Source organism: Dendroctonus ponderosae, unplaced genomic scaffold, assembly GCF_020466585.1.
Source record: "Dendroctonus ponderosae isolate FM_Combo_2020 unplaced genomic scaffold, Dpon_F_20191213v2 Dpon_F_20191213_1, whole genome shotgun sequence".
Classification (NCBI taxonomy): Eukaryota; Metazoa; Arthropoda; class Insecta; order Coleoptera; family Curculionidae; genus Dendroctonus; species Dendroctonus ponderosae.
Genome location: NW_026017110.1, coordinates 19,881,420 through 19,895,957, shown reverse-complemented (window position 1 = coordinate 19,895,957; position 14,538 = coordinate 19,881,420). Strand labels below are relative to the sequence as shown.

The window sequence follows — 14,538 nt, the reverse complement described above, 5'->3', positions numbered from 1 at the left end:
TCAAAAATGGGTTCCCAGTAAAATTGGATTCCCCTGCAAAACACGTGCGCTTCTGCCCTGCTGGCAATTGTTAATCAGCTCAAAAATGGGTTCCCAGCAAAATTGGATTCCCCTGCAAGTGTGTGATAGGTTTCGTCGCGATACCGATTGTTTTCTCGGGAGCGCGCTTGGACATCCTACCCGGTGAGCCAAGAAATACTTTTACGAACGATTTTACGAACTATAGTGTGTGGCGTAGTATTTCCAGGGGGTATTCCCAAGTGGTGACCTTATTTTTTCAGAAGGTTTGTGTTGTGTTATTAATTATAAAGTTACCACCCATTATGAATCCGACCAATAATGAGATTCACCGTTCTGGTGGGGACAACCTAGCGCTACAGGGGACAACGGTGGTGAAACCTAGTTCACCCACCAACTCTAATTCAACTACCTATATGGACCAAAGTGCGGCCAAATCTCCCGCGTCATCAATCGGTGAATGTTTCGGCTTTTCGGTTTCCCCCCAACGCAACAGTATTTTTTACATTTTCTTTTGCAGCTTCTAGTATTTTCGGAGGTTCCCGTTAAGTTGATTTCTGTTCCAAAATTTTCAATTTTCTCACTTTTTGTAGCTTTTAGAAATCTGTCACTTTTATCGTTTACATCAGTTTCTTTACATTTTACAGTTTACATCATCGTAGATGATGATGATATAGTCACACTTGAAGTTTTTTCATTGTTAAGATGTCTTATGGCGTTTTTCAAATTTAAAATATCTGGTCTGATGCTCGCTTCTTCAGATCCATGACTCATCTCATGCGCTCATCATGAAAAAGTTCCTGCACATATTGTTTCCACATCAGTTTCCTTTTCTCTATTGTTACAGCATTACCATCTATATGCTTTCAGAGCGACACTTTTTTGGGCACAGCTTCCCGATATCATTGAGGAATTTGAACGATTTATTGCTTTCCCTCTGGCTACTCATTTTCCTCCTTTCCTTCCTAAGTATATGTATTATTTATATGTTCCTTTACACTTTGTAGTATTCACTTTGTGCTACTTTGAATTTTAAAATCAACGATTTCTGTCATCATTCTCACTTTTCCCAGCTTTTAGAAATCTTTCACATCATTTACAACGAATTCAACAGCGTTCTTCTCAATTCTTCAACTGGTTTTAGATGACTTGTGTTACACTCGCCATCACTTATGCAAAAAGCTGCATCAAAATTTCTGTGCTTTTTTTAAATTAAAATAGAATTAATTTTTAGAATTAGAATAGAAATTCCATTATCTGCTCCAGAAAACAATTTTAAGAATTTCTCAGCATTCCGAAGCCTTTCGTTGCTTGGAATGTAGTCAATTTGTTTTCGCATTATTCTTCATTACACAGCATTTGGCCAGTAATTTATCGCATATGCCACAAGAACAGGGTGGCTGGAACATGTTGTTTGGAAAACCGATGCATCCCTTGCAAGAGTTTTTAGTGTTTTTTTAGCCTTTTTTTCGGAAACGCACTCAATCAACACTAAAGAATATTCAAAGATATTTTAATTTAAGTACAGACAACGAAATCTGCTATGCAGTTAAATATGAAAAAAAATAGAATTCATACTATTTGCGGGTAGTATTATTCATTTTAATACAATCAGCAAAAGTTACTAATTCAATCGCAAATATGTTATTCAATAGATTGATTCCACTGTTTTCTACATCAAAACAGTTTTTCTTCCGTACTGAATAGCAGCTTGAAAAATAGTTTTTGTTTTAAACAAGACCAGTGGCGTATCGATTTTTTATTGAAAATAATTCAGACACATGCAACCACGCGAAGCGATATTAGCGAAGCTGAAAAGAAAAATTGAATCACATGAATAGTATTTATAAACCATGCATTAGTATGAGTCAACATCTCATCTCATCTCTGTAGCTCTACAACCCAGGGTGGGTCTTGGCTGACTTTACAATATGTCCCCATATTTCGCGATCTTTTGCATCATCGATATTTTTAGTGTTCTTAAATCCCATGTAATGTTATTTCTCCAGCGCAATTTTGGTCTTTCGAGGGGTATTTTCCGCCTGGATTCTCTTACCGCACCGTTTAATAATTCGTTGATTCCGTTCGCCCATTCAAGCCTTTCTGATTTCATTACTTTAACTATTCCTGGTTGGTTATACAACTGTTCCAGCTCTCTATTGTTATTAAGCGATACTGTTGTTGGTCCATATAGTCTCCTAATTATTTTTCTTCCTGAAATTGTAAGCCGAATTTCGTTCTGTTTTGTTACTCCATCTCTCACAGGCAAACGCCATAATGGGTCTTACAATTGTTGTGTAGATTGTAATCTTCGTGTATCGGGATATGTTTTTCAAGTTTATTACACATCGTAGGTCGAAATAGCAGCGATTAGCACGTTGTATGCTATTATTTGTTTCCTGGGCCATGTTATTATTTGAAGTGATTGTGGTACCCAAATATTTGCATTTAAGTACGAGTCGAGTCTCAAGAACGAGAATTGCCACCGATTAGGGTTTATAAACCGATCCCCGTTAAGAAACGAAAGTCGGATTTGAGGTCAATCGAAAAAGTTTCTTTATTCTACTTCTTCCATCACTCGCTCTGGACATTTAAAAATCATCAACTAAAGCTGCTAATCCTATAAATAGATGCTTATTTAGAAACGAACCTTTGGGTCTTAGCATGCTGTTTAAATGAAGTTCATTGGAGAATGAGGAAAATTTGGCAAACGAAGGGAAACCGGTGCTGGAACCAGTGGTTGTATAAGTGCTGTCACTACATTCGCTTGAAAATCCCCCATCGCTGTCGCAAGTCATTCTTATAGCCGGTTTTTTAGTTCCGGTATTTTGCTGGATTATTAGCTGGGTAGCAACTTTTCGGAGACTTTCCGAAGACAAGTTCATGTCCGAGGATAATGCCTCATTGAGCGACATGCAAATGACACTGGAACGAAAAGTATGCCATTGAAACGCAAATTGTTCAAAGCAGTGTAAACTAGAATTACCTTCCATTAGTTTCCACCAGTATTCCATTGTCTAGTAAATCATTTGCTTCTTGATCAGTCAACATGTCTTCCGATATTTGAGGAGGATGTAAAATTCCTGGCTCCGACATTATATAAGATATTTGGTTATTAATATTACTAAGCAAAGTTGATTTCAAAATATCTTTGAGAAAATCGGATTGAAAGTGGGTAAATTTGAATAAATCTGTTAAATTTCGTGATTTGAACGCGGAGACAGATTCTGAAGAAAAAGCAAATAAACTTAAAAAACACTATGAAAGAAACACTAAATTCGCAGCAGAAGCATGTTTGAGAAAGTTGAGGAGTATTCGATACTTCCTCCAAGTTGCTAACCTTTCAAAATGGTGTTTACGGATTCTGACATTTTATAACCACAATGTTTTAACTGTGGCGACCGATTTATCGGATCTCTAAACCATATTTAGGTAACTTTTGAAAAAATGGAGACTATTTAGACAGTTGCTATTAATAAAAAATTCATAATCATAATATTTACAATATATTGGCTTTTAAGCACCTTTCTGGTTGTTCTATAATATAAAAGAATTTACTACGGGTCACTATAAATAACAATGCCGCCATTTTGCTCGTAACATTAGCAAAAGCAATTGTTTACGGCTTAACGCAAAGTTAACAACAACAATTAAAAATGTAGGTTAATTTAAAAAAGCATAAATATTAACGTAAAAAGTTGATTTAAAACTTGTAAGTAAAAGACAAGACATAGTTTTTATGTAGGACATACCAAATCTCAGAATTTTCTATAGTTATAAGAAATTTTGTTTCTGACACATTTTGACTTTGAATTTACGTCATTTCACACAATTTAAGTAATATAACCTCACAGTTGGAACGTTTCCAGCACTTTTCAGCTTATTCCTCCAACACCAAACTCTAAAAACTTAAAAAATGGCTTTGATTGGTGTAAGAAGTGCCTTAAGATTTGGCCAAAGTATAAACGAATCATTTCTGTTTAATTCCAGGTGAGTAATGTAGTTACATGGGTTTTCTTCGATTCGAATTAATCTATTGTAGAAGCCTAATGATTTCGAAAATCAAATTTAACACAGCGGAGGAGACGAAAAAATCCGAAACGGACACATCACCATCAGCTAACGATGATAAGTCAAATGTAGAAATAGAGAAACTCAATAAGCAGATTGTTGAGCTGACAGAGAAAAACTCCGAGCTGCTGGTAAAGCACATGATTTTTCATTATTTGCGAACCTTTCAGAGTCTAATATATTGCAGGATAAATATAAAAGATCTTTGGCAGACGGCGAAAACTTACGGCAACGGTTAACGAAGCAGATAGGCGAGGCAAAAATTTATGGCATTCAAGGCTTTTGTAAGGATCTATTAGATGTGGCTGATGTGCTGGGAAAGGCCACAGAAACGGTGCCAAAAGATGAAATCAAAGACAGTAATCCGCATCTAAAAGGCCTCTATGAGGGTTTGATTATGACAGAGGCACAATTGAAAAGTGTATTTAAAAGACATGGTTTAGAGCAAGTTAATCCACTAAATGAAAAGTTCGACCCCAATTTCCATGAAGCTCTATTTCAACAGGTAAGCCCCATTTGCCACCATATAAATTCATAACTTTTTCCTTCGTTTTGAATCTTTTTCGTAAAGAATTGAATGCATTCGATATAGTATGATTACGTGATGTTTTATTGTGATTTCGTTCATATAAAGATTACAGCGTTGGAGATACGTTCGATGAAATTGTGCTTTAAAATGTATTCATGTAACGGTTTTTTAACCAATCTGAGAATACCTTCTGAAACCGCTGGACTAAAAGCAACAAAGTAGGATACTACTGAAAAGAGAATTGAATGCCTTTTAAAACTATGTGCCACTAGACTAAATTCCCATTGAAGATTCTAATGGTGACATCTACCCCTCCCTCCTAGGGGGTTAACAAGAACGCTAAAAATATTCATTTAAAGTGTCCTCCTTACAAATAAAATTGACGTGTTAAAGATTGTAAGGGTGGACTAGACTCCGTCCCTACATTTTGGACCAGTTGGTGGATGCGCAGGAGAAACAAGTAAAAAAATAAACGTGATCAGTAATCACGTAGAGGAATGTCAGGAACTAGTAGTATCCCCCTTTGATGGAGTCTTTCAGAAGCCAAGCTTCTAACAAGACAAGCACCACAAATAAAGGAAATAACAATAAAAAACAACTAAAATTAGGTCGAGTCTATGCCTCGCGCACAATTGCTTCTCGGTGGAAGGTTTTTCTCGTGTCGCGCCCAATATTACCTTTGTTGGCTCAACAGTTTTCATTTAGTCTAAAACAGGACTTTTGTTTTCGATCTCGGAGTCACTAAATGACCGCTTGGCGTGGCGATGTTTTTGGATACTGCTTCAGTGTGCACTTCCTTCGGGACTTCCAAGTCGATCCAGAGCGAAAACAAAATAATAAATTATTTCCTCTATGGGTCGATTTCTTTTTCCTGACCTCCCTCGTACCTTGAAGCACTTGTTCTCTGCACTATTATTTTAAGGGTGAATGCGAGAAATGTCCAGGGCGGTGGAAAAAAAAATCGAAGTCCCGAGAATTAAGAATTCATCGCTAGATCGACAACACGGGACGTCAATACCATTAACAATAATAATTAAAACAACTGAATAGCCTTTGGTTTTTGTAGAAATTTTAAAAAAGTACTCTTTACTCATAAAATGTTTTAATGCCCTCCTGCCACAATTTTGAACAGCTTTTGATATTTGAAGTAGCAAAAGTAAAATAACTGTATCATCATTACATCTAATTGAATTTGTATTTGCATTTATATATGTGTTTGTATCTTTTCAGGAAGTGGAGGGAAAAGCAGCAGGTACTGTCGTAGTAGTTTCAAAGATTGGATACAAATTACACGACCGAGTGTTGCGACCAGCTCTTGTGGGTGTTTCGAAATAACAGCATAGCAAATAATTTTCTGTTCACTAAGGTAATGAACGTTCCAGTGTGTGTTTTATTATACCACAGAAGAACACACAGGTGTATAATTGAATTGTTTTTATATGTTAATTAGAAACTGTTAAGATATTTTTGTTTTTTTATATTTCAAATAACATAAATATGTCATCAAATTCATAGAATAAATCGTAGTGCGATATTTAAAAGCAAGTTCAATGAATACGTTACCATAAGTTCTGCGAGATAAGAGTTGACTTCTTCGGGTTTCAGAAGGCCGATTGCAAGAAAAGAAGCCCATTGCTGTGTGTATTCAGTTAAGAGTACTAAACAATTTTTGGGAGTAGCAAAAATAGTTCTAACTGTTTATAGTTTATTGAAATGAGAGCTCATACAACACTATAAGCATTTTAGTACGTATATGTTAAATTTTTCACTAAAAGCAAAATATCACGTATTCACATTCACAAAAATACAACCTATATAAAAGTTGTTTTTATTATAACATTGAAAATGTGAACTACCCGTTAATGCGAAGATATTGCTTTTCCAATAATATGAATCATACCAGATATGTAACACTTTTGCACCTTTAATTGAAATAAAACTGAAATACATAATGGGCACAGTAATGCAACTAAAACGATCAACTGCAAAATTAAATACAGAATAATGAAATAAATATTTGTTTAGTATTTACAATGCAAAAATACAAAAAAAGTGTGTATGCTCATAGGGTCTGCAGATCTAAATACAGTACTAATATTTACAACGGCATAGATGCATTGTTGCAAAAAAATAGATTGCCTGTTTTCTACAAATTGGATTATTTATGTTTTGAAAATTTGTATAAACTTAATAAATATTAGTACTGACCATTGAACTAGAGAATGCAATATCTTCTGTTTAAAAAATCTAAAAAATAGAAATTAAGACAATTACTTTAATTTGATAATAACATTTTTGGAAATGTGAAAGACATAAATAAACTAGTAAATTGTACAATTCAAAGGCACACCTATTACATAATTTTAATTTTTTCCTTTTCCGGCTACATGTTGAATTTCATATTATAGACTATGAAGGGCTTTCCAGGTGCAATATATTAACTACTTGGATCATACTCGTTTCTGTAGAATTTTGATACCATTCTTTGCTCACTTTTATATAACTGAAAATAATTAATTACTTTTTTTTGGTACGTGGTCAGACAAATTATTCAGGACCTATTTAATATAGTAAAATGTTGGTAGTGGACGGACAATTTTATAAATTTGAGGAAACATTATTTCTGGTAGAAGATTAGTAAATGTTCACTTACATTTCTCACATACGTTAGTGCGTAAGTAAGTAGAAAATAATTTTTCTTTCACGCTAAGTATCACTATTTCTCACCTATAAATATGCTGAGTCGTTCAAAGTTGAAATCAAAAGTGGCTTGGTCCTTAAAAGGCAAGATAAGAAGGAATTATGTTATAATTCGGTTTCAGGTGTTAAATTTTGACCCGATCTATCAAATATAAAATAGTATCACAATTCTACGAAAAAGAATATTGGTATTTTGAAATAGTATAAGAATAGCTTATTATAAGATTTGTTAGTAATTAGGGAGATCCAACATACTATTTAGGGTTTAGTTTGGAACACTAACTAAACAATACACTCAGTTCCTATTATAGAGAACACTAAAAATTTTAAAATCCGTAATTGCACTTGACTTATTGCAGTTGTTAATAATATTAAGGAATGACAAAAATAACATTTTTGAGGATTTCAAGATTTTTAGAGCATACCAGAAGCAAACAATTAAAAATCAATAATCGATGGATAACGGATATAACAAACTTCTCAACAAAAGTTAACGCGTTTCGGAAGAGTACGGACAAATTAACATAAAACCCTTTAAAGCTAAAGCAAAACAGTACATAAGCTAATTCAATGTTAATAACAAAATTATTTTAACAAATAATAACACATACAGGGTACTAACTATTATGTAGTCATTATACGCACAACAATTAGAAACCGAACTAAGTGTCCTAATACTAAATTCTACACTGGTACCCGCGGAATGTTCCTAGGATGCCTTGGTTTTTTTTTTTTTTTTAAATCGAATTGTAAATAAGGATGAAAAATTAGATCAATTAATCAAAAGTTTGGTTGTAGCTCACGATCTTTTTTCCCCAAAGTTTATTGAAATACTTATATATTAATCAATAAATTTAATTTTTGGCTCAAGTTTAGCTCAAACTCATTTTAAAACAAGTGTATCACTTTAACTGAAATTGTTTAATGCCAGTTCCAATTGATTCCATTATAGCGCTCAAAATACCTTTACAAGTTTTTAATTTTTGTTTAGTCTTCTACAAATGTGTTCACAAGCTGCCTTGATAAATATTATAAAATTGAAAGTCTTAATGGAGTGAGTATTCGTTCAGGCTCGTCGTCTAACCGTTGAATCCGTTTTGAATCAATTTGTTCGACTTGAAAACTGTTACTTTTCAAAGTTTGATGCAGTAAAACCAATATAAGAAGCTATTAAGGGAGACAACAAATTATTTCACTTTATAAACTCATAAGTTCTCTATTCAAAACAAATGGGTGCCTTTAACTTAAGTTTAAGTATTAAATTTACAGTATATGTAAATTTAATATATTAAAGGCTAGCTAAGAACATTTTCGTGGGGACCTCGATTAAAAAATGATTGCAGACTTCATCATGTTAGAGGTAGTTAACTTGTGAAGCGAATATAAAAACACTTACACATCCAAGTGAAAAATTATCAGAACAGGCAAAATTTATGAAGTTTGCTGGTGTAAATAAGGCAGATCTGTTTTCAAAAGCAATTGGTATATGATCAAGGCATCTTAATGTTCATTTCGCTTCAGTAAATACATTTTTGACATTGTAATAGTTCTATTAAAGACATCACCAATTAGTGCTTCAGTCTAATTTCGTTCATTATCAATACTTTGATTTGTATATCGAATTCGATACTGATATAATTTTATTTTACAAAACACTAGAAATGTCGTGCTTTTTATCTGAAAATAACCGTTTTACGTAAAGCAATTATTCAATATATTAAAAGTAGAAAACAACACACTCGAGTGCAACATGAAACGGAGTGCATCTATTCCTAGGAACCACATGAAGTATATGCGACAATTGCTTGTTGAAAAACAGAATTATATCTAGTACATTGATTGAGAAGACCGTTAAGCCTGATTAGATGGATGAAAAATCGACTTATATGAGGAGCGAGATACACTGTAATAGTTGAAAACATATTCTTTTTAATGCAAATAGTTGAAAATAATTGGACGTGTTATATTATCATTAAATGAACAATACATGTTTGGTATCAAACACAGCCTATAACTGTTGTAATTGACAATCTAACGTTATTGGGATGAGTTGTGGGTGATCCGATTAAGCCAATACAATGCGAATGTGTAATATCACAAGTTTCCTTTTCGTATAAATGAGAACAATCCTTTAGAGAACGCCCTATAGTCCGCAAAAGGACATTTCGATACTAATATGCATGTCGGTAAGAAAGATACAAATACAGATTAAACAGTTAGATCTCCTTTAATGGTTTTGTTGCGATGCAAAAGCAATGTCGATTCGATTTACCGTAAACGAATTTAACTTGTTGCGACAGAAAATATTAATGACTTGGTATTTTGGCAAATAGAAAATTTAGCTTTATAGCAGACAACTGTTAATATAGTAATACCATATATGGGTAGGAAAGCGTTGAAGAACTTAGAACTATGAAAAACGAAAGAAGTCGAGTGTGAGACAAGAATATAGTATGTACATCTGGGAAAACTGCCTAGCCACAAATGAGACTAGAAAGATACTGGGGAAATTAACTACGATTTTAGAATGTTCTAAAAAACACTTATACTAAGTATGGAAAGGCCATAACAACAAATATTATACTAAAGATAGATAGGAAAACTAAGCAAAGCACATACGCGAATTTGAAATACGAACTTTTTATAAAATACTGTATACAGCCCATGAAAGTAACGGCATTTGGGATATAACAAGTATGCTAGTGAGCTTTTGTCTGCTAGTACGAAACAGTTTTTCTGACTAAGTTAAGTTGTGCAAAGAAAATTCAAATTTCTAACGAAACCGTTGACAAAATCCTTCAAATATTGAGATAATTGGATTTTTCGGATTTGTAATCTTAGGACCATAATTCCGTAAACGCAATGAAATTCGTCCAGTTTAACCGACACAACTTTGAATTACGTTTAAAGCATTACCGTGCATACAGCCCTGAGTCTAACAAAAGAATAAAAAAAAACATGATATTCAGCTAATTTAACTAGTGCATTTTGATTTATTGACTTGCTATTAATCGATATATTGATAAACATTGCACTGAAATTAATCACAAATACCAGCTCTCTTATTTTCAGGAAAAAAGCTCAAAGCGTCTGTAAAATATAATATAATAAGGAAAAGAATCAAGCTATCCCATATAAGTCGTTTAAAATATGAAATTCCAGAATTATAGCGGAGTTTTACTTGATATATACTCTACATTACTGGCAACTGTGGCAACTAATGGCACCTCAAGAAGATTTCCACATTCCTTACTTGTACATTTAATCGGGATAGATTATACTACTGCTAGTGCGTTACTTATTTGTTGGAATGAGACACTCGGCCTCATTCGTTATTGTTAAAATAATCGGAGGCGTTTCCTCGACAGATTGGGCATGTTCGATTCGACTGAAAGTAAGAAAAATAAATATAAGTAGATGAAAATGGGAACAAATAAGCAGCTACTTACTCTGAGCCACTTATCGATGCATTTTGCGTGAAACTCATGGGCGCAAGGCAGTACTCTCAGCATTTGCCTTGCTTCAAAATCACACATGCATACCACGCATGATGTTTGATCACCTTCGTGAGTGTCGGCATTAAACTTGTAACTCACTAGCTGTTCTATTTCCAGTTTAGCTAAACCTCTGGGTTTAGCTTCGCCTAGCTGTTCAGCCAAATTCAATAGAGCTTCATAATTCTGAAAAACAAAAACACTTTTTGAAATAACCAAAGCATCGCATATAAAATAGTCTACAGTTCGTTTGATCAAACAGTACAGAGTGTTTTAAAATTCGTGTCCCTGTAATTAACGAACGTATTAAGCTCTTTAAACAAAATTATTAGGACACGAAGAAGTTGGTGTATACACACTGGATGAAATGCAATCAAATAAGATTGTTGTAATGAAGTGTGCATGTAATATAATTAAGGCCAAGCGCTTTCGACAATTACGCCATCATCCGGGCCGCTAATAAACGAAGTAACCGTAAGTACCCTGGAGGATAGTATGCAGACCAAACCAAGCAAAAGAAAACAAAACTTTCTCGTCAAATCGCAAGCAAACATCCCCAAGAGCACCGAACAAAATATGTAAAAAAATGGTTAAAACATGATGACATATTTGTATATGTATGTATATGTATATTGAAAGTTATTAGCTTTTGAACTTTGCTATTATTATTGCGGGTAAGTCTTTAACAGCAAAAATCTGTATAAACTAATTACTCTGTATAAATAACCGAAAAAAAATTATGAAAATTGTACTTACCTCAGTCTCAGTGCTGTCTGAACTGCTCAAATCGGTTTGACTGAACGGCGACATTGGCGGATTTGAGAACATAGCAAGGAAATGTAGAAGAAATCCGGAATATCTCGCTGGAGTCAAAATGGGATTATGATGCCAGCGATGAGCTCGAGGTGGGGCTAGTCGGGCATGTGTGGGTCCACGTTGTCTCAGCAGTTCTAACGGACCTCCACGGGCTTCAGATAGGAAGAGCGAAGCTGCTGATGCCGGTACCTGTGCAGTTTGATTCTAAGAAACAGTACTATGGGCTAGAAAACCCGTAGTAATGTTTACATTTAAACAACCACCTTCAACACCAGTACTTTTTAGTGTCTAATAAAAATCTACAATTGATTTTGGAAAATTTGTTTCAAACTCCCAGTCCCAACAAATCATGCATACATTTAGTAGACCATTAGTTACTCTAGCTTCAAAAAAATATACTAACGCCCCTTAGTTTTCTATGAAGAAAACTAATTGGCTTCCGATTACACGTATCCGCAAAGCTTGAATACAAACCTGAATTTGGGGTACATGTAAAGCTGGATGGGGAGTCAGATGAGCTTGATGCGCATCTCCGCGTTGCAGAAGTTCAAGTTCGGCTAATTCAGGACGTGGTCCCAGTCCGTAGTGCTGATGATGACCAGTGACTGGCACCGGCGTGGGGGCGGGAGCGAATGGGGGAGGCGCTAGGCAGTTTGCCAATGATGGCACTGGAGGAACGAGAGGCGCACCTAAAAAGAAACAAATTTTATAGAACACAAAGGTCACACAATCTGAGTGATTTGAGCCGACGGTTGATTAACTTAAATTATATAAATTCAATCAAAAGAAAAACTAATTTCCTTCCCAACATTCAATAATAGCTTCTGAATTAATTAATATAGTAAATAAGATATTGTAGTGCTACTTAATAGAGCTGTAATTTACCAAAATAACACAGCAGCCAGTTAACAGCAATGAACGTGCAACAGAAGCATGGAAAACTCAATATTTTGCAAATTCCAACTTATGTTCAAATTTTTGTACGTGTTTCCAACTTCTACATGTTAGGAATTTCTGAGGCAACCGAATGGAAAAAGCATTCTTACATCTGGTCAGATATTATTAAATGTTTAGAAGGGGCGAAATAAAAGGTGAAACCTTTCGGTTATTGACAGAAATTGAAAATGGTCGGAACGACTGTTCACAAAACTTACAGCAAACTTTCATAAAACTTGAATGCTTCTCAACTTTTCAAAAGGTACGCAAAATATTTACATATTTTTCACCATTTCTTCAAATTACAAACTCTTAAAACGTCTTTACATTTTTTCGTTGCTTCATGTCTATACAACACTTCTGAATTTTTATGATTAATAATTTCACAAAACCTGAATCGGTAAATATAGTTTACACGCTTGTGAGAAAAGGCCCATAGAGGAAAGGCGCTCAACACGGCTCTAAAATTGGTGGCTATTTTGTGAGCAAAAATCTCACATCACACAGCCCGAGTTGAAACAAATTCAAACAAACGTTTTTATTGCAATATCAATCAAAAATCGACACAAGAATTTAATTTAAATGTAAACGGCGAAAAACACCTAGCAAACTTAGCGAATAACATTAAAATTCTATATTCAAACATTAAAGCGAATATGAAAACTTGTTTGATTGAATTAAAGCGAATGGTGAAATGAGTAGTTTAATATGTTAATAATTCAGACAGTTGGTTCTAGCTTGTTCCTTTTACAAAAAAATAGCAATTTCAGAACTCAATTAATGCAAGTTTTGCAAAATTGTATGCGTCTTTAATATAACCAACTTGTAGATTTTGATTGTGTCCCTGAAAAAGAAGCGAAACAGACAGTGCTGGAGATAATGAGGGCACAATATCGAAATATGTAGTTGATTGGGAATATTCGATCAAATCAAAATGTTAATAAAATGGCACTACAAACATTTACTGGTGCTGCAAGCCAGAAGGCGACAAAAACTGAGAGTCATACCTTGATGAAAAAGTTAAGAGAAAAAGCACTTCAGTTATTTATTCTATTTGATAAAAGTATCGTTTTCGATGAATACTCAAGTAATTCCTAACAATTTTTATATTTCCTATATTTAAAAATATTTTATTACAAATCGCACTTTTATAAAAAAATTGTACCAATTACGAACACTGTAACAACAGAATTTAACGCTGTTTTTATATATCTGCATCTAATTTAGTCGGCTCTGAATACATTTATGACTATGGACGTGACATCATCGATATTTTATAAAATTAAGTTTTTTATTGACCTACTTTTCAAATAATTTGGAAAATTGAGTACTTAGATTGGCGCTATTGGTGGTACAGATGCACATCCAGAAAGCCGAAAAAAAACATCAAATGAAAACGTTGTAGCCAAAACAACTGAAGAATTTTTAAATAACTTCTTCAATTTCAATACTCGAATACTTGGATCGCGTGATATCTTCACAAGGTTCTGAAACCTTCTTCCTAAACGATTTAAAGCATAATTCTGATCGACTGACTTTTCTCTTCTTAACCAATTTCGTAGCTCTTACGGTTTTGGTTAGTGCCATATGGGACACATGTTACCAAACAATTCCGTCGCCTTATCACAAATTGCGTGTGAATACCCAAGCTTACATAAGCATCAACAAAATGAATCGTATATCCTTTGTGTGCTCCTGATTTTCATGGAAAAAATCCTGTCTAAATGAGAAGGTGAATAAAAATGGTTTGCTGATTAGTGATGTGATGCTTGGAAGATGGTATTCTAGACGAAACTGCAAATTCAAATCAACTTTAAAGACGCTGGTTGGGTTGTTCAATGTCATTTTACACATTCTTTCTGCTTCATTTAGAAGATTACTTACTATACATGTGTCCATGGACGTGACAAGAATGCAGATGTGGTGGAGCACCAGGGGGGGCCGTACATAAGGAGATATGGGGAGCACCAGTAG

General features: G+C 34.3%; 3 protein-coding genes across 5 annotated transcripts in view; 1 reads left to right on the top strand and 2 right to left on the bottom strand.

Annotated features, from left to right (window-relative positions):
* The window catches only part of LOC109542424 (SWI/SNF-related matrix-associated actin-dependent regulator of chromatin subfamily E member 1), an 8,877-nt gene extending 5,489 nt beyond the window's left edge, over window positions 1-3,388 (bottom strand). The window contains exons 1-2 of one of the 2 annotated variants that reach the window (XM_048667007.1): window positions 3,005-3,388; window positions 2,669-2,943 (exon numbers count right to left, since the gene is read on the bottom strand). In XM_048667007.1, the coding sequence (XP_048522964.1) occupies window positions 2,669-2,943; window positions 3,005-3,114 (385 nt within the window). In that variant the 5' untranslated portion in view covers window positions 3,115-3,388. The remainder of the gene's footprint in view (window positions 1-2,668; window positions 2,944-3,004) is intronic. The other variant, XM_019911650.2, reaches the window with a different exon arrangement.
* Window positions 3,389-3,598: 210 nt separating this feature from the next.
* On the top strand, window positions 3,599-6,965 carry LOC109542425 (grpE protein homolog, mitochondrial). Of its 2 annotated transcripts, XM_048667164.1 has the most exons (5): window positions 3,599-4,008; window positions 4,061-4,220; window positions 4,277-4,594; window positions 5,849-5,984; window positions 6,224-6,965. In XM_048667164.1, the coding sequence occupies exons 1-4, from the start codon at window positions 3,935-3,937 to the stop codon at window positions 5,951-5,953; spliced, it is 657 nt and encodes a 218-aa protein (XP_048523121.1). In that variant the 5' UTR covers window positions 3,599-3,934; the 3' UTR covers window positions 5,954-5,984; window positions 6,224-6,965. The 2 variants fall into 2 exon arrangements, with proteins under 2 accessions (XP_048523121.1, XP_048523115.1); XM_048667158.1 differs by lacking the exon at window positions 6,224-6,965 and having other exon boundaries at window positions 5,849-6,159.
* LOC109542423 (RING finger protein 44) overlaps window positions 6,310-14,538 on the bottom strand; it is a gene marked incomplete in the record, with an annotated part of 23,568 nt that continues 15,339 nt past the window's right edge. The window contains 5 exon segments of the mRNA XM_048666976.1: window positions 6,310-10,706; window positions 10,768-10,998; window positions 11,569-11,817; window positions 12,103-12,317; window positions 14,449-14,538. Of these exon segments, the coding sequence (XP_048522933.1) occupies window positions 10,644-10,706; window positions 10,768-10,998; window positions 11,569-11,817; window positions 12,103-12,317; window positions 14,449-14,538 (848 nt within the window).